The sequence below is a fragment of the Tachyglossus aculeatus genome, chromosome 17 (genome assembly GCF_015852505.1).
Source record: "Tachyglossus aculeatus isolate mTacAcu1 chromosome 17, mTacAcu1.pri, whole genome shotgun sequence".
Classification (NCBI taxonomy): Eukaryota; Metazoa; Chordata; class Mammalia; order Monotremata; family Tachyglossidae; genus Tachyglossus; species Tachyglossus aculeatus.
The window spans coordinates 46,411,411-46,434,988 of record NC_052082.1 but is presented as its reverse complement, the minus strand read 5'-3'; the positions used below and the strand labels follow the sequence as shown (position 1 = coordinate 46,434,988).

Below are 23,578 nucleotides of genomic sequence, written 5' to 3'. Positions count from 1 at the left end.
AAAAACTCACAACACAAACACACTCATTCACCATCTTCTGCAGCGCCTCCACTCCCTCTGTTGAGCCACAGCCAAACTGCATTTTGCACAGGTCGCCACTCTGCACAGATCTGACCAAGTGCGCTTCTACATGTAAATCGGGGTCACCCAGATTGATATCCAAAGCAAAATCGGCACCAAATAGGGCCAAGCTGGTGGTATGAGGAAATGCTGAGAAAATAAAAAGGCAGGCCTGAAGATAAAAGAATGAGGCATGGGGTTTATCGACAGGAGCCAACAGAGATTTTCAAGTCTTTCCGTGTTTTCGCCTCTCTAAATGGCACAAAGCCAGAGGTAAAGTGACTCCCCAAGGTAGGGTTTACGGATTTATTCTGGGAAGGCCCCTGCCCAGTCCGTGCACAGCTTTTACTTATTTCCATTTGGGAGCTCTTTTCCAAAATGCTCCTGCTTGGAGCTTTCAGGTTAGGTTCATTCATTCATTCATTCATTCAATCGTATTTATTGAGCGCTTCCTGTGTGCAGAGCACTGGACTAAGCGCTTGGGAAGTCCAAGTTGGCAACATATAGGGACGGTCCCTACCCAACAGCGGGCTCACGGTCTAGAAGGGGGAGACAGACAACAAAACAAAATATATTAACAATGTAAAATAAATAGAATAGTAAATAGACAACAAAACAAAATATATGAACAATATAAAATAAATAGAATAGTAAATAGACAACAAAACAAAATATATTAACAATATAAAATAAATAGAATAGTAAATATGTACAAGTAAAATAGAGTAATAAATCTGTACAATCATTTATACAGGTGCTTTGGGGAGGGGAAGGAGGTAAGGTGGGGGGATGGGGAGGGGAGAGGAAGGAGGGGGCTCAGTCTGGGAAGACCTCCTGGAGGAGGTGAGCTCTCAGTAGGGCTTTGAAGGGAGGAAGAGAGCTAGCTTGGCGGATGTGCGGAGGGAGAACATTCCAGGCCAAGGGGAGGATGTGGGCTGGTGGTCGACAGTGGGACAGGCGAGAACGAGGCACGGTGAGGAGGTTAGCGGCAGAGGAGCGGAGGGTGCGGGCTGGGCTGGAGAAGGAGAGAAGGGAGGTGAGGTAGGAGGGGACGAAGTGATGGACAGCCTTGAAGCCGAGAGTGAGGAGTTTTTGCCTAATGCGTAGGTTGACTGGTAGCCACTGGAGATTTTTGAGGATTATGTTAGGTTGATGTCAGAGGTCTGGAATTCCCCTGTTATTCTCCTCCGATATCCCTGGGAGGTGACTAACACTCCAGGTCAGACACCCGACCTCGATGAAAGGTTGCAAGAAGAAATCTGTGACTTACGATGTGATGAACCTGGACTAAGGGATAGTGAGAAGAGTGCAGATGGCAGGATTTAGACTGTGAGCCCACTGTTGGGTAGGGACTGTCTCTATATGTTGCCAATTTGTACTTCCCAAGCGCTTAGTACAGTGCTCTGCACATAGTAGGCGCTCAATAAATACGATTGATGATGATGATGATGAAACATCCAGTCCTGTAATCACCATGGTTTTAGCTAGGAGAGTTCCCTCACTTCGGAACTTTGGTCTAGCCACCAGCATGGTCATCAGCAATAATCGGAACACTACCACACCTCTGAGTAGAGCTGCTGAATTTGACTTTGGGGAGTAGATTCTCTATTTTTCCAGCTTGCTATAGAGCCATTTGACGGGTACTGTACTAAGTCCTGGGTTAGAAAACAAGTAGATCAGGTCAGACACAGTCCCTATCCCCACACGGGGCTCAGTCTAAGCTGAAGGGAGAACAAGTACTGAATCCCCATTTTGCAGTTGACGATACTGAGGCCCGGAGAAGTAACTTGCCCCAGGGAGCCAGAGGATGCAGGTTCTAATCCCGACTCTGCCACTTGTCTGCTGTGTGACCTTGGGCAAGTCACTTAACTTCTCCGTGCCTCAGTTATCTGTAAAAGGGGGATGAAGACTATGAGCGCCACATGGGACAACCTGGTTACGTATCTACCCCAGCGCTTAGAACAGTGCTTGGCACATAGTAAGCGCTTAACAAATTCCAACATTATTATTATTAAGTGGCAGAGCCGGGATTGAAACCCAGGTCTTCTGACTCCCAAGCCTGTGCTCCTTTCTACTGGGTTTGGCTGGAAGCCAGGCCCTGCCATTTCATCTTTAAACTTTCACAATTTCTTTTACAATAGTATGATCGATAAGGCTGCTTGGGCGACTGTTTCTCAGGATCTCTAGAGAGAATGACCGACAGGCGTTTAATGAGACATTTTTGGTAAAGGGCCCTTGACCTGAAGCTGTCTTTTCCTCTGTGCGCTCTAGTGTACTCTACCATCAACCTTGAGGGCCCACAGCACAACGAGTCTTTTGAATTGGTCTTTTCCTGAATGACATGCAGAATCTCATCTTTCAGGAGGGGATTTTATCTGGTTAGGGGTTTTGTTTTTTAATGCCCACATTCAACATGATGGGTATGGCTGTAATTCATCCAGAGTGTTAATAAGCATATCCGACACACATATCACAAGATGCAACTGGGCAAAATACAGCCTAATAGGCAGGCTCATACAGAGTCTACCCACTCCAACTTCTGACCCCCCTAGAGTTGAAGGGCCGAAGAAAACAGGGAGGTATTACATTCCACCCTGAAGGTTCAGATACACACTTTGGTGGGCCAAGAAAAAAATTAATCACATGTGACGGTCTTCCACTAAGAAAACCCTTCAAACAATCTCCATGCCTTGAGACTCTTAACCGGAGGATCCCAGTTATTCTAAAATGTCACTGTCATGCGGGGCATAGCGAAAAATACCCCATACCCAAACCAGAGGGCTGAAGAGGTCAATTCAATATTCTAACATGCTCTTGTACACTGCAGCTAGCTGTGGCTGCTCCAATTAGTCACCACTGTAAGGTGGATCGATGTTGCCAGCTAAAGTCTTATAGCAGTCTTCAGGGGCAGGTAAGAGATACCCTGCAGGAGGTCAGATGGATAGTGATAAAGGCACTATGGTAAATCCAAATCAGCGATAAGAACTTCAAGTCTGTTCCTGTATGGTTAAGAGGCTGTTGACCAGATTTATTGAAACTAAGCACTTTAAAAATCAACATGCATTTCCCTTTATCAGAATTACTTCGGTGCACACGATCATCTAATTTTCCAATGATAACAACCAATAAGCACCAAAGGCACATGACAAGAAGACAGCATGACCAAGCATCTAGTTGGAACACTCATTTTATTTTTGATCGACTGAAATACATCAATGCTTACAGGGCTGAAAGATTGGGTGCTGGTTAAGTGCTGTTGGCATAGGTAACACGGTACTGGCTATTTCCGGCAAGAGAGGGCCTTTATCATGTTGCCTTGTGGCCTGGGTTGATAAAAGAGAGTTTTAGCTGATAAGTACAGTGGAATGTGGATATGGCAGGAGATCCAGCTCCTTAACCTTTATGCTATTCACATATAAAATATCTGGGAAAGCTGATAATAGCATTTCCTTAATTAGGCCTTAAAACCACCAAACCAAAATCTCTGCCAAGGCTCCTGCTTGGCTCATGTTCTAAAAAGACATGGCCTTTTTCAAGGTCAACAGGACTTTAAGAAAAAAAAAAACCAGATTATGGAAGGGCACACCACCTGTACTGAATATCGCCTTCCCAAATGGTGTCAGAAAAGAATGTCCCTTTATTTAACAAGAGCATCTCTTCACATAGCCTAACACAAAATCTTGGCACTTCATTCCTCCTTTGGTACTTGCTCAATGAGGCAAACCCCCATCCTAGTGATACCTTGGACATCAATCACGGACCAGACAAGGTCACCCTGCAAAACCTGGTTTCACATCTTGAACTGGCAGAATTTACTGCACAGTCATGCAAAGCTCACCACTCTCCTGGAAGTCCTGACTCTGGAATAGCTCTACACCATCCCAGAGTAGAGCAGGTTTAATGGGATCTTAGAAAGGAATTCACAACACACACACACACACACACACTCCCCAGGCAGAAGATTGCTATTGTGTCATTTAGTGCCTTCTCTTTTGAATCACAACAGTCAAGTGTTCCTGAGTTTTTCTTCTTGAATTTCTAAGGCAGAGTCTGAGGAGGCAAGACTACCTTTTTTCAAAAAGATCTGGAATCTGACAACTTCCTATAGTCAGTGGATGAGGACAAAAAAATTTTAAATAAATAATCATTTTAAAAATGACAAAGGAGTTGTCGAGACCCTGTGCTGAACCTCAAGATGAGCCCCATATTCCAACTATTCCAACTTGGAACCTGGGAGGGAATTTCCTATGAAGATCTTATCTCTGTCACCCTCCTATCTCCCAGACTTTTCTCAGAAAAAAACTAAAACCAGATGTAAACTATAGAAAGGGTAGGACATAGCAATCTTTTGAGTTACTGCTAATCTGATTCTTCATTTACTTAAAGTTTTGAGTATTCGTCAGAGGTGAATTTTTAATCTTTCTATATATAAAAATCTGAATGAGCAGTCACAAATTATTTTAAGTTATATCGTTTACTGCCATTCTGCTTGAGCATTATAGTCTTCCATTTGAAGACAAATATACCTACAACCTTTTGCCCCTCTACCTTTCAATGTTAGTACAGACAGTTTCTAAAACTTAAATCTATCAACACTCATAGATACAATAAAAACATTGAACAAGTTACTTTTCCTTGGAAGGGATTTCAACTAAGTAGTACATTGAGGAAACCATTTTTCTTATCATTGGCGATACTGAATTACTAAAATCAAAGCAAAACGTGAAAATGGAGGCATACTCCCATCAATGTAAAGAACCCAGTGGCTATGAAGTGTGATGGATGGATCGGGCCAGACTTTTTGATACAGAATGCTGGGTTTGGAAGTAACAGCGCTTGCTGGTGAATCGCTTAGAAAACGTGTTCTTCCCCAGAGTCCCTGACCCATTCTGACCTTCAATCTTATGACCTTCCATGCCTTTGTTACTCATACAAATCCTCTTTAAAGGGCAACACTGAACTCCCCACAGCTACAATTTAGAGCGAACTGAGATAGGAAGAAGGGAATGTCACCAAAAACTAAATTGTTCCCCAGTACCCAGATTTTGTAGCAGATTTTGCAATCTGCCTGTTTACAGAGATCCAGGTTTGTCCATTTCTAAAGGATCTGGGCAGCTCAATGACTTGGTGGCTCTATGCTACTGTACCTGGTCAAGGAAAAGAATTTGAACCGAACAGGTGTAGTCAATACCAAACTGACCAATTCCCCATAAAACTTACAATGAACAACAACCAAAACAGAAACTTTTTTTAACATAACTGAATAAATCCCAACCGAGTGCCAAGTGCGGCCAGCCTGACTCCACGAAACTGGTTGGCAGCCAGTGCGTGCACAGCGTCATCCGTTCCTCACTCTTTTAATTTCTCCTCCTCTGGAAAATGCTCTTGGTGGCAGGCCACATCCACGAGCAGATGGAGATCTAGAAAGAAAGGAGCAGGATTTTACTCTCCCTTTACTCTTCAGGAGACTCTGAGCAAATGCTTGTCAGAGTCCAACCCTCAGGACTGAAGCCCATTATGTCCTGAGGATTGATTGTGCAAGAAACCTGGTTTTAGACCTTTGTTTTTCTATTGGAGGGCTGCTGAGATAAAAGGAAATCCGTTACTCTCTATTAACTTCACTCCATTACCAATACTGGCTGTCAAAAGTAATATCGCCGCAATCAATGGCCCATCTCAGGGATGAGCCTCTGAACTTGAAGGGCCTGCGGGCTCCCCAGCCTTGGGTAGCCACGGCTTTTTCACCTTAGTTGCCTTCTTACAAGTAAGAAGGAGTAAAGGAAATCAATAACAGGGTCAAAATGAGTAGGCGACCACACAAGCAAAATTCAATTCTTTGACATAGTAGGGAGAGGAGGGGTGTGCGAGTGTGTTCCGGGGGGAGGACGCTAAAATACCCCAGAAAAGAGAATCTGGATTTTTTTTTTTTTTTGCAGAGCTAGTAGAGAGGGAGAATGGGGAGGGGAGCAAGGCAAAACCAAAGCCAAGTTGCCGCCTGGCTGGCACAGGAGGCCGGGAAACAAACGGGCCACGGGACCTAGCGAAAATGTTGCAAAAAGGTGGCACTGGGGTCTTCTCAGACCAGTAACTGGTCCTCTAGCCTCACAAGGGCAATCATGAGCAATGGTACCAAAGCTGGAATGTTATGGGGGAAGCGTCTCCTGAGAAGTATGGGCAGAAACGGAGCAGAGATTGGCAGCTGGGGTCCTCAGCTCCAGCATGAGCCCCCAAACAGCCTTCTAGAGTTGGCCCTACTGAAAATCAAAGGAACAATTTTGGTGGCGACTCATTTTTAGATGTGCCTTCTGAGTTTCAGTCAGTCAATGGTATCTATTGAATGATTCCTGTGTGCAGAGCATTGTAATAAGTGCTTGCGAGAGTATAATACAATAGATTTGGTAACCACGCTCTCTGCCCACAACGAGCTTACAGTCTCGCCTAACAACCCTCAGTGTCAACAAAACAGATGGAGAAATTTCAGGACTACTTTAGTTCATTTGAGATTGAAATGTAGGGGCTTTTTGACACTGTGGATCGGGACTGTCCTACGATGGGTATGTTCTCTCAGGAAACTCATCAGTCAACAGAAAATGCACTGATTTTGCTTAAAGGGGAATTCTGTCTCCATCTTTGCCAGAAATGTAGGGTGTTGACCAGATCATCACAATATCTGTGGAGAAATTTGACGAAAGTAAGCCTGCGCTCATTCATTCCGTTGGCTGCTGACTATGCGGATGGTAAAGAAAAATACAGCACCTGCGGCAGGGGAAGGAGAGTCTTAAAATGATATTAATAAATAGTTGTGGTAATGATGGCATTTTGCATTTATAGAATACACTTCTTCGAGAAGCTCAAAGTGCTCTGTTGGCATACCTAGTTTAATTGTCACAGTACTCCTAGGAAGCAGAAAGGGCATTGGGAGGAAAGACTGGAGAGCTAGAAAGTCTAAAATGCAAAGATAAAAAACTATATACTTTGTAAAAAACGTTGGAGAAGTAGGATGGCTTAGTGAAAAGAGTGTGGGCTTGGGAGTCAGAGTGGGTTCTAATCCCAGCTCTGCCACTTATCAGCTGTGTGACTTTGGGCAAATCATTTAACTTCTCAGTTTCTCCATTACCTCATCTGGAAAATGGGGACTAAGGCCGAGAGCCCCACATGGGGCAATCTGATAACCTTGTATCTACCCCAGCTCCTAGAACAGTGCTTGGCACATAGTAAGCACTAAATGAATACCATCACTATTATTATGATTTACTCTTCCTCATGTTGGGATGAGAATTGATCGCTATCCTCTATCTCTGTTCCTTTCCAGTGAAACAAGGATGGGTGATATTGTGCTGCCACATAATGAAGAAACAGAAGAACTGTGAGGCCTAGTGGAAAGAACAATCTAATTAGAAAGATCTAATCCCAGCTCCGCCACATGTCTGCTTTATGACCTTGGACATGTCACTGTACTTCTCTGCAAAATGGGCATTAAGACTGAGAGCCCTTTGTGGGATAGGAACTGTGTCCAACCTGACTATCTGTATCTACCCCAGTGCCTAGTACTGGCACATAGTAAGTGCTTAACAAATACCATCAAAAAAAAAGGGGGGGGATCAGTAGGACCACCCTCTTCCATGGAAGACATTCAGCAACATAAATAAGTCCTTCTGGTACCTGGCTCTGGAGGTAGGAGATATGAAGGAATGCTTAAGAAAGGCATGAGGACAAAAGCAGAGCTCCTGGAAGAAGATGGGTCTGAGCCTGGGAGCAATGGGCCTAACCACCTTCCCTGGCTGGAAATCAGAACTGTCTTCTAGTATTTGGCCCCCTAACCCTGAAAGTGGCTGACCAGAAAGCCATCTGTTTATCCTTTTGGTTTGATATGAACTCCCGAGGCAAAAGAAGCTGCTGGTTTGGAAGTGAGGAAGCACAAAAAGGCTCAAAAATAACAAGGCAAACAGTCTGGAACAACCAGCTGTTTCAGTGTGTTAATGTCACTTTGTTCCAAAAGGAAACTTAGTTGGGGAACTCAACATAGCCCAGAAGTCTGTCTGCAACACAGTGGCTGAGTTGGCTGGTGATAGGAGAGGCCCTGAGGTCTTTAAGAACTCTAGAGCAATGGTTTCTGGAGTGCTAAGCTGGGCTGATGGCACTCCAGCATGCCTTTCTTTAAGGGAGGGAAGTGGGCTTGAGCTTATCCTTTAAATAGTCTGCATTCCTCACTTGGGATGCAAAGGGAAAAAAACAACAACAAAAAAAGTGGTATGCAGCAGTGTTTCTTTTATCGAGATTGGGAAGTAGCGTGGCCTAGTGGAAAGAGCACAGGTCTGGAAGTCAGATGACCTGGGATCTAATCCCAGCTCCGCAACCGGTCTGCTGTGTGACCTTGGACAAGTCACTTAAATTCTCTGTGCCACAGTTTCCTCATCTGTAAAATAGGGATTAAATCCTATTCCCTCCTACTTAGACTGTGACCCCCAGGTGGGACAGAGACTGTGTCCAACCTGATTATCTTGTATCCACCCTAGTGGTTTGAACAGTGTTTGACATGTATATATATATGTATATATGTTTGTACATATTTATTACTCTATTTATTTATTTTACTTGTACATATCTGTTCTATTTATTTTATTTTGTTAGTATGCTTGGTTTTGTTCTCTGTCTCCCCCTTTTAGACTGTGAGCCCACTGTTGGGTAGGGACTGTCTCTATATGTTGCCAATTTGTACTTCCCAAGCTCTTAGTACAGTGCTCTGCACACAGTAAGCGCTCAATAAATACGGTTGATGATGATGATGATGATGTAGTAAGCACTTAGCAAGTATCATTATTATTATTATTATCATTATTATTATTATTATTACAGGATTTGAACTTGGGTCAACTCCAGGCCGGTGAAACCCCATAATGGAACTGAAGCGGTTTGAACGAACCCTAACTTGCTCATTTACTTAGATCCAAAACCTTGTTTCATGAGACACAGGTGGTGACTAAATAAATGCCTCTGGTCTAAGCATTCTAAACACTGATAACATTGACCAGGGATGGGCGACTCTAGAGGACCGTATTCTGATTCTAGTCGAATGGCCCAATCAACTAGAACCCCTTTAGTGAAAAAGAGGTCAAGAAGAGGTTGACCACAAACCACAAACTGCAAATCATCACCTGACGCCAAGGTGAACTTAAGAGCAACCAATGCTCGACAAGGTATCGAGCAGCATCAAGATGCAGAAACAGGCAACTTTAGCAACTCAATACTCCGATGGTGGAAGGCACTCTGCAAAGAAGTTGAAGTCCTTGGAACAGGCTTCTTAGCCACTATCAGGACTACTGGGATATACAGCCCCCAAACTCAGGGATAATCAAAGTATAAATGACTGGACCATGGGTCCAAGTGATCTGAAGGCGGCTCTCTCCCTGAGTACCCACCCTCAGTGCAGAAAGCAGCTCTGGCCATTCGTTGGCTGGAAGAGTTTTGAGGATGACTCTAAAGGCACATTCCTTGAACAGGAGGACATAAACAATGTGGCCACATTCCGGTGGTTCCATCCAAAGTCTCCATACCAAGAACACACTTCGTCACAAACGTCAATGCCTGACATCAAAAAGGAATGATGGGAACTCTAAGTATGGAAAGGGACGAAAAGAATGACCTTTGCCAAGAGGTATTGGGCCCAAACCCCCAAAGCCAGACGGCAAAATAGTAGTGGCGCACGACTCAGCAAATAACTGCCACGGACCTGAAAAATCAGGCACAAGTGGCAGTTACTTTTGCAGGAAAATAAATCAAATGTTTTCCAAACACATGGAGAGGAAATATGCAGAGAGAGTATAAAAATAGTGCCCCTATTTTTGCCGAAGAACAGAATTTAGAAAACAACTAATAATCCATTTCCTTTCCTTTAGATCGTGAGCCCCACGAAGAGACAGGGACCCTATCTAGTTCTCATCTGTGTATCTTCTCCCAGAGCTTAGGTCAATGCTCTACACACAACAAGCGCTTAATAAATGCCACAGCTACTTTCCTGGACCTAAAAATAAATAAAAAGAACCCAGAACACTGGCCTTCTGGGACTTGCACTCTCTTAATCTACAACAACGAGAGCATGGGCATAACACAGCAAACTGCAAGGCAGAGGCAGGTTCTCAGCTGCAATGCTAGAGGTAGTACTAGTAGCAGCAGTGGCGGTGGTATTGGTTGAATGCCCCCTGGATGGAATGCAATGCGCTAACTTCTTGGAAAAGTTCAAAAGAACCATGAGATGAGTTCCCTTTTAGCCTCCAAACATTTGCCTGATTGAAATGGGGTTTTGTCCAACAGGTGGATGGGCAGACCCCTGAAGTGCAGGGGCCTCCAGGAAATCTGGTGATCTCATGGGAGGCACTGTCAGGACTATTTGGGGAATAAGGTCAAAGATCTGCAGGAAAGATAGGGTTTCAAACATCAGACAAGAAGTTGGGAGTTTTCCTGCCTGGGAAAAATGCCAATGGGATCTCCACCCTGATGGAGTGAGGCTGGAGAGAGAGAGAGAGAAAAAAGAGAGAGAGAGAGAGAGAGAGAGAGAGAGAGAGAGGCCCAACTGAGTCCACAGTCTAAGCAACTCTGGAAAACATTTAAGAACCTAGATATTAATTCAGAAGGAGGTGTAGAAGGGAAAGATTTACATTTTATGACTGGGTTTTATTTGGTGTTCTTTTGCTACTGTACTGGGGCAGCCTTATTATCTGTTGGAAGCTGGTAAAGTCCCCACTGATGTTTATGATTGTACTTGAACCTCGCTTTAGTCAAATCATTTTTCTCTCTTTTGTTTTACAAAGTGCAAAGCCTGCAAGTCTTGTGTTCGAGTACCCAGACCATATTGGGACCACACCAATGAGGGAGGGGACCAAAAACCCCAATGAATTAATCAATTGATATTTATTGAGCATCAACTGAGGGCGAAGCATCAGGTTCTAAGTCGTTGAGAGAATAAAACAGAGGGAACTCCCGCAAGGAAATTATAATCTAAAGGGGGAGACAGCCCAAACATATATCCTGATTCCTCCTCCTGTTATCAGTCTTTGTAAATAACAAGCAATAATCATGAGTCCATATCGGCTAAGCACTTAAAGTCTTCTAGACTGTGAGCCCACTGTTGGGTAGGGACTGTCTCTAAATGTTGCCAACTTGTAGTTCCCAAGCGCTTAGTACAGTGCTCTGCACACAGTAAGCGCTCAATAAATACGATTGAATGAATGAATGAATTATTCACCCCCTCCCCTCCACTGATGTATGTATCTTTATACTATTTATAAAGTATATTCTAATTATCTATTTATAATTTATTCTAATCTCTGCCTCCCCTACTCGACTGTAAACTCTTGAGGGCAGGGATCAGGTCTACTTCCTCTACTGTACTATCCCAAGCACTTAGGACAGTGCTCTGCACAAAGTAAGCACTCAATAAATACCGCTGATTGACTGATTGGGCGATACCAGTACAAATGTCGGGATGAAACTGTGAGCCCACTGTTGGGTAGGGACTGTCTCTATATGTTGCCAACTTGTACTTCCCAAGCGCTTAGTACAGTGCTCTGCACACAGTAAGTGCTCAATAAATACGATTGATGATGATGATGATGAAACAGCCAAATAATCAACTGTGTAACTGGATACCCCCATATACATAAGAGAACAGCCGAGTCACAATCATAAGACAGGGCTAGTGAATGAACCCCCAACTGTGATTCTCACGTCAGCTCAGGGAGACTCAAAATATAAAAAGCAAAAATAAAAGGTCTCTACATTGCTTTGAATCCTTTCCCCCGAACTTCTCGTCGAGAACGCCGGACAAGCCTCGATGGGTGGAAGAAACTTTGACGGGGCTAGCCCATTTTCCTCTAACTACTGCCTGCAGGTTATATTGCACCAAAACCTGATTCCAGAAGATGGTTGCCTAGCCTAGTCTTAAATCTACAACCTCCCCAGGGCAGTGTTTCTCATCTGCAGCCCCAGCCAAAGTCAACCACGGAACTTGAGACAGACCAGATCAAAGCAGCCGGACAAAGAGGCAGTGAGTACACTCTTAAAAGTTCTCCATGTGGTCTGTAGGCTTCTGTGAGCTTTTCATCATTAGCTGAGGTTTAAAAAGTACAACCTTCAGAATGTTCGGGCAGCTGCATGTGTGGCCACAGGAAAAGTTTCTTTGAAAACCACTGCTCTGAGGGTATATAGAGAAGAAGAGTGGCCTAGTGGACAGAGCATGCGCTTGGGAGTCGGAAAGACCCGGGTTCTATTCCTGGCTCTGCCACTTATCCGCTATGTGGAGAGTGCCTCTGTTACCTCCTCTGTAAAATGGGAATTAAGACTGTGAGCCCCATGTGGGACATGGACTGCGTCCAACCTGATTAGTGTATGTCTACCCTAGGCTGGTACCTAGAAAGCACCTAACAGCGTGGCTCAGTGGGAAGAGCACGGGCTTGGGAGTCAGAGGTCATGGGTTCGAATCCTGACTCCGCCACTTGTCAGCTGTGTGACCCTGGGCAAGTCACTTAACTTCTCTGTGCCTCAGTTACCTCATCTGTAAAAATGGGGATTAAGACTGTAAGCCCCACGTGGGACAAGCTGATCACCTTGTATCCCCCAAGGGCTTAGAACAGTGCTTTGCATATAGTAAACGCTTAACAAATACCATCATCATTATTATTATTAACAAATACCATAGGGAAAAAAAATATTCTACTCAGGACCATGCCCCAAGGGGCCTGAGCTAAATATAGTGGGTCCTTACCACGTTCCAAATTTTCCTTCATCCCAATATCATTAGGGGTGTTTTTAAGACCACAGTACCTAGAGTGGGGCAACTGGGGAGTGGGCACTGGTGTCCGGCCCCTCCTCCCTGCTCTTAGCCCACTGCCGTGCCCCTCCCGGACCCTTCTGGAAAACAGTGGGGAGGGGAAGGCACCTGCAGAACTGTTTCTTCTACCTCAGTGCCACTCTACCTATGCTGCCAATGTCTTACCTCTCCCACAGAAGCAGCAGTGGGCCCTGGGCAACTGTCCAAACTGCCTAATGATCAAGCAACCCAAATTCCAATAATACATAGCTTTTGTGGTCCGGAAGTTTTTCCTAATGCCTACAATGCATTTTAAATATTTTCCCCTTTCAATTTATCCTCTTTGGAGAGAGACCGAACCTATCGGAATCCACACAATATTCTTTAAACTATGTGAAGTAGTTAGGCCCCCCCCGGCTTCACCCTGGCTTTCTCTGGGCTAGATAACCCCCAATCCTTTCATTTCTTTCTAGAGATCCTATTTTCTCGAACTTTTAATTCACTAGATGTAGACTGGGGAGACTAGTCCAACTGTCTCCAGTTGGAGTGTTTGGAAAAATAACTGATAAATCCCAAGAGAAAAAAAAAAAGGCTATGGTGAAAGGAGCTGTAGAAGGCTGCAGGGTAAACAAAGTAAACTGAAGGCCCACCCAGAAGGAAGCCCTTTTCCTTCTTTAATCCGCTTCTTGATTGCTATGCCCCTGAGTTGTAGACAGTGGCAAACTCTGAAAAGGAAGAAAAAAAAAACCAGAAAGAAAGCACCGTACCAGGGGACTTGCCTTTCTGTGAACTGCTTCTTCGCTCTCTGAATCTGACTGGAGTGGACGAAATTGTGTCTTTGGTAGGTTTACTAGCAGATCCAACATCTGTAATGAGGAAGCCAACCTCTGAAGACATGATGTTCTCAGGTGGATTGGTTTGGCACTTGAAACTGGCATCCACCTGAAAAACAAAATCCTCTCAGCACTCTAGACTGGAAGCTCATTACAGGCAAGGAACGTGTCCGCTAATTCTGTTGTTCTCTACTCTCCCAAGTGCTTAGTACAGTGCTCTGATCATAGTAAGCACTCAATAAATACCATTGATTGATTGAGCTGGCCCTTTCCCCCGTGTCTGCATTAGGTACCAAAGATCTATGGCAGCTCAACATCCTTCCTCAAGGGAATATCCATGGCAGGGGCATGATCCATCAGATATGCTTGAATAGTTCCTCCTCTTTGTTAGAGCAAGCAGCTTCCATTGGGCTTAACAAAACTGAATACTGGCATGGTAAGAAGTAACTTTCCCCAACTAATGAAAAGAAACAAACCGTCGGTTTAAGATCGATGAGGCTGCCTCTGGGCCAGCAAAATTGTTAGGTTTAGATGCCCATTTTTTAAACCTGCACTGTTACTTTACAAGTTTATCTTAAAGGCTAAATTATGTCATGAAATCACTCCGCAAGATGAACATTTTCTGGCCCAAAAAGATAAAAGAAGGGTGGATTTGTGTTGATTTTTCCACAGACATACCTCAGGAGTTGAATATTCAAAAAGCCTTTTACTGAAATAACTTCAGCTCTGCAGGAATGCAGTTCTTAAACATGAAATCTGAAGCTTTGGGGAGGGGATAGGAAGGACAAAAGGCAGTCAGATATGTTGGGTCCTTTTTCAATGACATACTTGAAGTAGTAAGCATATCTATCATAGGAAGGAATCCACAGGTCTTACTCCCAGGCCTCTCCACCAGAATGTAGTGTGAAAATTCTCCAAATACCAAATTTTCTGGAGCCCAAAGCCCAAGACTACCATCCTAAAAGGAGAGTGGAATCCAGAGACACTGGAGTTAAAAATTAGCGAGGAATGAAAAGAAACAATTGCCAAATGGCTCTCTTGGGGATCACCGACAGACCATGCCGACTTTAGTTCCCGAGAACCATCAGGTCAGGCTAAAATGAGTCAGACGGCATGAACTTACTTGCAATACTAGTTCACGGGAGATGTGTTCATCCTTCGTTCAGTCAGATTCCCATCGAGGGGCTGGTTTTACCAACCTGAGCAACCCGGGTGGCAGAGTTTGACTCTTTGCAAGTAGGGCAGTTATCCTCCTCTTCAGGGACCAAAAACTATTCGCCATTCCTCCAGCTTCTAATTACTTTCTTCAGTGAAGAGGGATGTAAGAAAAGTATCTAAAAGCTGCAATTTACCCCACCTGTTTCCTCCACGTAATGAGGATGGTTGGAAGGTCTGGGGACTCATCGAATTGAATGCATTTGCAGGGAATATTCCAAGCAAATCATTTCTGCTTATGACTCTTCTGATAAAAATTCCAAATGGGAAAACTTCCAAGTGTCAGAGGTGCTTCGTGAGATGCCCAAAACTAAAGTGAGTCCCCACCTAATTTGGATGTAGTGGAATCCTAGGTAAGCACAGTCAAAAAGCCGAAACAATGATCGGAAATACCTATAATCCAACCCATGATAAATTATGCCCTGAATTTGCAGAGCCCTTATTTTTCCAAAGAATTTGGCAATGAAATCTCCTCACGACATCCCTTCTGAAGTAAGGGCAAGACAGGTACTCTATTTTAGCCCCATTTTACAAATGAGGAAATCGAGGCACCGAGAGCGACTTGTCCCCTACCACAAAACAGACTAGGGGCAGGCGGAGATGGGACAGTGAGTAGAGTCTCCCACCTGTCAGACCTGTGCTCTTTCCTCTAGGCCATATCAGGTCGCCCCACGGGGAACATCATAATAGGAACATGATAACAGAGCCACTCTCGATGTAGGAAAAGGCTTGTTAAGCTCTCCCCGGAGGTAAGTGCTACTCGGTGAGAACAAGTCGGGAGATGCCCACCCCTGCCTCTTGATTCTCCTGGTGGGAGCCGAGCAGAGGCTGCAGGAAGAGATCGCCTCGACTGGGCTCTTCCCCTCGCGAGGGCTCAAAATGGAGCTGGTGAAATAGTCTGTCTTCTCGGCATCACTTCACAGGCTGGGACTCGTCTGACAGAAGCTCGACTCGGCTCTGAAAACCCCAATAAAAATCACGGCCTCCGTGTGACAGAGAGTCCCCGGTGTTGGGCCCTGTGCCACGGTGAGATTTAACAACTTACCTGTTGTGCGCCGAAGGAAAGCCCCTCCTGGATGAACATTACAGAAGATGGAGACTGGTGATGGCTCAGTGGCTCCTTCAGCTTTATGTGAGCTTGTTGGAGAGTTGCAGGTTCCTGCATCACTACTGCAGTGGCATTTTCCACAGGCTGAGCAGGGTGGATAGTATAGATATAGTCAGGTGACTGTGGAAGAGAACAGGTGATGGCTTTATCGGTTCCGACCACAAACGATGTTATATCTGAGCTCACTGGCGTAAGAGGCTCCAGCTGGGTGGGCTGGCATGAAGTCCCGTTGCTGCTGCTGCCGCCGCTACTGCCATTGGAGTTAGCCAGAATATGTGGGCCTTGGTTAGGCTGGGAGGCCGGGCCCTGAATCTCCACGGGCTCCACCTTCACCATCTCCAGTTTGGGTGGTGAATGCAGCTCATCGACAATCTGAAAGACCGCTTCCAGATTTACTTCCGTCTTCTTATTTTCATCAGTGGCACTGCAGGACCAGTTAGTGGGCAGAAATTCCACTGGGTAGGAGGACTGCAGCGGAGGACTCTGGGGAAACACGAAATGGTGGCCTGTGATGAGGACACTGGGAAAAAGAAAGGTGCCCCAGATGCAAAGCTGCACAGAGATAAATTATTGCTATTAAGTGCTTACCATGTGCCAAGCAGTGTTCTAAGTGCTGGGGTAGATACAAGGCAATCAGGTTGTCCCATGTGGGGCTCACAGTCTTAATCCCCATTTTACAGATGAGGTAACGGAGGCACAGAGAGGTGAAATGACTTGCCCAAGGTCACACACAGGCAAGCGGTAGAGCTGGGATTAGAACCCATGGCCTCTGACTCCCGAGCCCGGGCTCTTGCAACTAGGCCATGCTCCTTCTCTAAAGATAATGGCAATGAACATAGATCTGGGAGCTCTGGGGAGAAGGGATACCAGAACTTTGTGGGATTTTTTAATGGCACTTGTTAAGCTCTTACTATGTACCAGGCACTGTACTAAGGACAGTACTTAGGATAGTCCTCTGCTGTGAGTCCTAGATGCACCTTTTTTTTTTCATGGTATTCATTAAGCGCTTAATATGTGCCAACCCCTGGATTAAGCGCTGGGGTAGATACAAACTAATCAGATTGAACACAGTCCCTGTCCCTCATGGGGCTCACAGTCTTAATCCCCCCTGTACAGATGAGGTAACTGAGGCCCAGAGCAGTGAAGTGATTTGCCCAAGGTTACCCAGCAGACAAGTGGCAGAGCCAGGTCCTTCCGACTAACGTAGCCCCGGCTGGAAATGACCAGTGTAAGTGCATGTCTTGGTAGTGGTTATTCCCAAATAACTGAGTGAGGCACAGGGAGGGGCGATTTCTCAGACCCAGTCCCTGCAGGCCTGCCAAACAGGACACATTTTTACTTCTTCGGCCAAGTCGGGGAGTGGTTGCATTTTGTTCTAATATGTCTCCTAGTAGATGAATTGAACTGCAATTTGGAAAATGGCCCAGTTCTTAGATTTTGAACTGCTGCAGTGAAATACCAAGTAGGCATGACGGTGATGATGGAAATAACCTGTTGGTGCCAAAAGGCTTACAAAGAAGGTGTCAATGACTACGGTAGGTTCTGGTGCCAAGTATCAACAGCCCCAGCCAGAGGTACCAACAACCCACCCCCAACTTATTGCAGGGACAGCACTCGGAACGATCTCTCCGGCCAAGTACGGGGAGATTCCTAAAAATGATCTATGTGCTCGTCCCAGGGAACCCCGGCCTCAGTTCCCGTGTCCTCTCACTGAGTGGGGGACTGCTATTCTCAACTTTGGAGGGAAAAATGAAAGGAACACTACAGTAGACTGGTTCACTCGCATCCAAGCCTTCCGGAATAGGGCATTACTCTGTTAATGTCCGGAAGCCGGAAATGGCCACGAGGAAGTGTGCTCGGGAGACACCCCTCTCGCCATCACGTGATGCTGCCCACCATCAGGGCTCCTGGCCCTACCCCTCCCAGGAATGGACGGTGAGGGAAGGCTGACAGTGACCCGAGCCTCTAGCCAGTGGTACCGGGCTCCTCGGGGAGGGGATCTGGGGATGGGGGGACTCCACATGGTCGGGCCCACCACCATCCTGTCAGCCGCCAGTGTGGTGCCACACTTTCTCCTCCATCACTGAGACGGTTGAGTTGTTTGAGTCTAAGGATGGCCTGCCTTCAACGATCAGGGCCCCGAAAACCCCTCCTAGCAGCACTAATGAACTTTTTGTTGTTTTTCTTGCTGAATTTACTCTACTGGGTTTTTTTTTTCTCCATGTGGCTGTCCTCCCTTCACCCTCTAGTCAGTGAGACCCCTGTGGGCCGAAGGTCATGGCTGAATCAATCTTCTTGAATTTCTCCCCAGCGCATAATACCCTGAAAGGATTTAATACACAACATGTACTTGAGCCTATTTTGACCCTCATTTGAGCCTCATTTTGAGTCTAATGTATTGGTCTGTGTTCTGTTTTAATGTTTCATCACTCCTGGTGTGTCTGTCTTCAATCCTTTCTCCCCATTTAAACTCTTTGATTGTGAGCCCCTCCCAAGGAACAGACACTGTGTCTAATTCCCACCTGTATATATTCTGCCAGGGCTTATTATGGGGCTTTGCATGTGGTAAAAGGGCTTAATAAATACTGCTACTGCTACTACTACTATCATTACTACTACTATCATCTTGTCCTTGAAAGAACTGCATTAGTATTTATCGAGCACTCAGTGCAATGCACTGTATTAAATGCTTGAGAAGCATGAAACAATCCCTGCTCCCAAGAAGTCCCATTCTAAAGGATGAGGTGGAAATCAAGACCTGCTACTCTATATACTTTCAGAACAGGGCTTAGCACTTAGTTGAGCCTCTGAAAAATGATAAATAGCAGTTTTGGGGGAATCAAGTTAAAAATAAACTGATAACATTTTGGTTCTCGGTATTTAATATATCATTTCTGCTTTTGGCCCCTTCCTACTTTGAGAACAGAAGTATTTCTAACAACCTTGATTAAAGATCAAGGTTGTCCTTCTTCAACATGAGCTGTTTTTAAGTTAATTTTCCAGGCATTTGGATTAAGGCACCAAAAAGCTGAGGGGGCTGGTGACAAATGTAAAAATGGATCCATGGTTTTACATGGACTAAAATTTTACTTATGCATACTTACAAGCTCAAAACACTTCTACTTAGGAATTCCATCCCTTACTAGCCCTGCCCAGAAGGCACAGAGCACCTCCGTGATCTCAGAGCACTCACCTGAAAATAATTGCAGTGTGCATAGGACGATGCAGTGGGGCTAGCACGACTACTCAGAGCATCCACGTGGGTGGATGGAGAGCAACACTGAAGTACGGCTGGAATGGATCAAACACAGAAAAGTCACCAGTTACAATAAAATCTCAACGCTATATTGGTTGCTCCCTTCCCATCCTAGAGACACTGAACCAATAGACTTTAATTTATTTCCATGACATTTAGTATATATTTCTTGCCGCAAACAGACTAAAGGATAACAGTCACACATTGGCAGTGGGTTCACTTCTAATACGAAGGAAACAATTCTTTCCAACTTGGAAAAATGAGTAGTAAAGCATGCATTTTCAACAGAAATGGATGTTTCATTAAGAGTGGGGCAAATGCATTTTTTTTTCTCTTTTTTTGCTGAGATTCGGTTTTCCTTAGCGTTTGTCAGCTAAAACATTTTTAAACTTGTTTCATTCCTTACATCCAACGGGAAAGTGCCCCCTGGTGGAAATAGTGTAAAAATAATTTTGGCTCTTGGGACCTGCGAAACTGTTCGGTTTTTCTATGACTGTTACGAAAATTTGAAACGGTCTGGATTTCCTGGGATGAGTCCTGGAGAAGACGGGGCTTTAAAGATGGGGAAGAGCTGTGATCTGGTGGATCTGAAGGCAGGAGGAAGGGGGTAAGCAAGGTGGGAAAGGAGAGAACGATCCATACTGCTGAGAAGGGTAGTTTGGTGAGGAATGAAGCGTGTTAGCTGTAGTGGGGGAAGAGAACTGATAAGAGGTAGAAAGCTGATGGAGTTTCTCAAAGCCAGTGGGTTGGAGTTTCTCCTCTCTGTGGAAAGCAACAGGTAACCTTTTGTGTTTTCCAAGAAGGAGACAGGGATGTGTGAATCGACCCGTGAGAAAAATGTTTTGGGCTGCAGAGTGCAGTAAGAACTGGAAATAGGAGAGAAGCTGAAGAGGTCAGTTTTAAACATACTGAGTTTAAGGTATAGGTGAGACTGCCATGTGGAAAGGGCCTGGAGGCGAGAGGAAATGCAAAATGGCAGAAGGGGTGAAAGGTCAGGGCTAGCAAGATTGATCTGGGAATCATCTGCTTAGAACTGTGACTGATCTGTTTGCATTTTACTGAATCTACCCTAGATCTTGTACTGAACAAATACCACAATTGTTGTTGTTATTATGGTCGGGCAGGATGAGAAGATGGATGAACAGATAGGAGGGAGCTGGGGATGTCTTGGCAACCTTCCCACTCTCTCTCCTGCGATTTAAATTTGTGTTACCAAAATCAAACCCCAAGCATCTCACACTTAAGATTACCGCCGATACGGAAATTTTATATTAAACGCTCTCAAAGTGTCCTCTATTTTACCCTTCCCAGGATATGTTGTGCATTCCTCCAAGAACGCCTCATAAAGTTATGTTTACAGATATTAATCTGTCACAAGCATCTCCCTGCTTCTACTGGTTAAGACACTGGTTCCCTAGAAGGCAAGATTCAGCCAAAGAGGCAGGAGGTATGGTGAGAAGTTGGGAGGTTGTCTTGGGGCCAAAAGGAAGGGATCCCCGCTTTAGGAGCTGTCTAGGGAGGATGGCAACAGAGAGCTAAGTTTCGGAGCAGGCTCCTAATGGCCCAACAAGAAAATGTTCATTCAGGCTTCACCGAAAAAAGGGTGCCAGAAAAAGAATTCAGGCAAGCACCGGAAACCTTGGGCACCTGCTGGGTTTCTTTGCACACTGCTGATGCCCAGGTTCCTGACTCCATCTGTATTCGCAATGCTGTTTTCCTGAAAGAAGTGACCAAGAATGCACCCTCTGACACCTCTCTGCTTTCAAAGTTTCCCCCCAAAATCCCAAATTATTCAAAAGAACACTGGGTAAGAATATGATACTAGGGCTAATTTGTGCCTCAAGAGGTACCAGAATATAGCAAGAGCCCTAAAGAGTCTAGTTAAAAAAGGAGAGTTAGGGAGAGGTGTCTGTAGGAGGGGAAGAGCCTGGGGTGTGTAACAAACCAAAACCAGATTCCAGGCAAAATTGCCCTATTCCACTTGATTCAGAAGCCAAATCAAAGGAAATAATGAGTGAGCTGAATTCTCCCTTTTGATAAAAGGACTCCATTGAATACACTGCATACCTACACAGCAAATTACTGCACCATACCAAATCAATCGTCGGCATTTAGTGGGCTTTTGCTATGTGCAGAGCACCGTACTAAACGTTTGGGAGAGGACAATACAACTGAATTGGGAGACACAATTCCGGCTCACAGGGAGCTTACAGTTTAGAGCTTAAGAGCTTGAGGATCATTGATTCATTCATATTCAATGAATTCATGTCTGTCTCCTGCTCTAGACTGTAAGCTTGTTGTGAGCTGGGAAAGAGTATGTCAAGTCTGTTGTATTGTATTCCCCCAAGCGTTTTGTTCAGTGCTCTGCACATACAAAGTGCTCAGTAAAAACCATTGATGATGATGTTGATGATGATGACGATAAAGGGGTCTGAAGGATTTAATGCTCTTTGGAAAATAACTTCACTTGCTCCTTGCAAATAACTTTTGGTGTGGGAGAATTAAGCCCACATAAGAAGAATGGAGTTGGTGGGGAGCCTCAAAGTCAAAGGTCAAAATTCTGTGGCATTCACCCAGAAATACTTACTTCCTCTTCTAAGGTCTGTTAAGGCATAATCTTCTTGATAAAAATGAAGGTCAAGGCTGCAATATGTTAGTCATAATGGGCATACCTACACTCTCCTAAGGTGTGAATTTAGAACTTCAGGAAAATGCCATATATTTGAATCTATTCTACTTGGGTTCACTGACAACAACAGCAACAACACTCAGGCTTAAAAGCGATGTCTGTGGAGCCCAGAAATAAAACAATGTGCCCGTTTTAATTTTAAGGTAAATTCCACCAGCACTGAAGCTCAGAACTCCTAAGGGGAAATAGAAGCACACACTCACTGATCTCAAAATGCCTCATTTCATCAACGTAGCCTAGTGGAAAGAGTACGTGCCTGGGAGTCAGAGAACCCGGGTTCTAATTCCAGCTCTGCCAGGTGTCTGCTGTGTGATCTTGGCAAGTCACTTAACTTCTCTGTTCCTCAGTTACTTCATCTGCAAAATGGGGATACAAACTGTGAGCCCTATGTGGGACAGGGACTGTGTCCAACCTGATTAACTTATATCTTACCCCAGCACTTAGTACCATGCGTGGCACATAGTAAGCACATAACAAATTCCATTAAAAACAACAACAGCAACAACAATTTTAAAAAAAAACCTACCAGGCTTGTCTTTGTTCTCTGATTTCCTATGGAAACAACTTTCAATACGAAGTCTGTCCCTAGCTTCCCTACATGAATAACTTCCCTATTTTGCCTGTTATTGTCATTCTTACGGAAAATATATATACGCCACTATTTAATAATTTTTTGCCCATAAGAACGTTTTTCTACACTTTCTCTCACGTACAATTACATTCCCTCCAGAGAAGCAGTGTGGCTTGGTGGAAAGAGCAGGGATCTGGGAGCCAGAGGACCTGGATTCTAATTCCGCCTCCGCCAACTGCCTGCTGTGTGACCTTGGGCAAGTCACTTGACTGCTTAGTGCCTACAGTTTCCTCATGTGCATAATAATAATAATGGCATTTATTAAGTGCTTACTATGTGCAAAGCACTGTTCTAAGTGCTGGGGAGTTTACAAGGTAACCAGGTTGTCCCATGTGGGGCTCACAGTCTTCATCCTACTAGTAGTGGACTACTGCACTAGCCTTCTCTCTGATCTCCCATCCTCGTGTCTCTCTCCACTTCAATCCATACTTCATGCTGCTGCCCGGATTATCTTTGTCCAGAAACGCTCTGGACGTATTACTCCCCTCCTCAAAAACCTCCAATGGCTACCGATCAATCTGCGCATCAGGCAGAAACTCCTCACCCTGGGCTTCAAGGCTGTCCATCACCTCGCCCCCTCCTACCTCACCTCCCTTCTCTCCTTCTCCAGCCCAGCCCACACCCTCCGCTCCTCCACCACTAATCTCCTCACTGTACCTCGCTCTCGCCTGTCCCGCCATCGACCCCCGGCCCACGTCATCCCCCGGGCCTGGAATGCCCTCCCTCTACCCATCCGCCAAGCTAGCTCTCTTCCTCCCTTCAAGGCCCTGCTGAGAGCTCACCTCCTCCAGGAGGCCTTCCCAGACTGAGCCCCTTCTTTCCTCTCCCCCTCGTCCCCCTCTCCATCCCCCCGTCTTACCTCCTTCCCTTCCCCACAGCACCTGTATATATGTATATAAGGTTGTACATATTTATTACTCTATTTATTTATTTATTTATTTATTTTACTTGTACATTTCTATCCCACTTATTTTATTTTGT

General features: G+C 45.0%; 1 protein-coding gene across 1 annotated transcript in view; it reads right to left on the bottom strand.

Moving 5' to 3' along the window:
- Positions 1–5,239: 5,239 nt before the first annotated feature.
- Positions 5,240–23,578, bottom strand: part of HSF5 (heat shock transcription factor 5) — a 33,746-nt gene continuing 15,407 nt past the window's right edge. The window contains 4 exon segments of the mRNA XM_038759496.1: positions 5,240–5,480; positions 13,633–13,807; positions 15,959–16,504; positions 19,215–19,312. Coding sequence (XP_038615424.1) covers positions 5,410–5,480; positions 13,633–13,807; positions 15,959–16,504; positions 19,215–19,312 — 890 coding nt within the window. The 3' untranslated portion in view covers positions 5,240–5,409.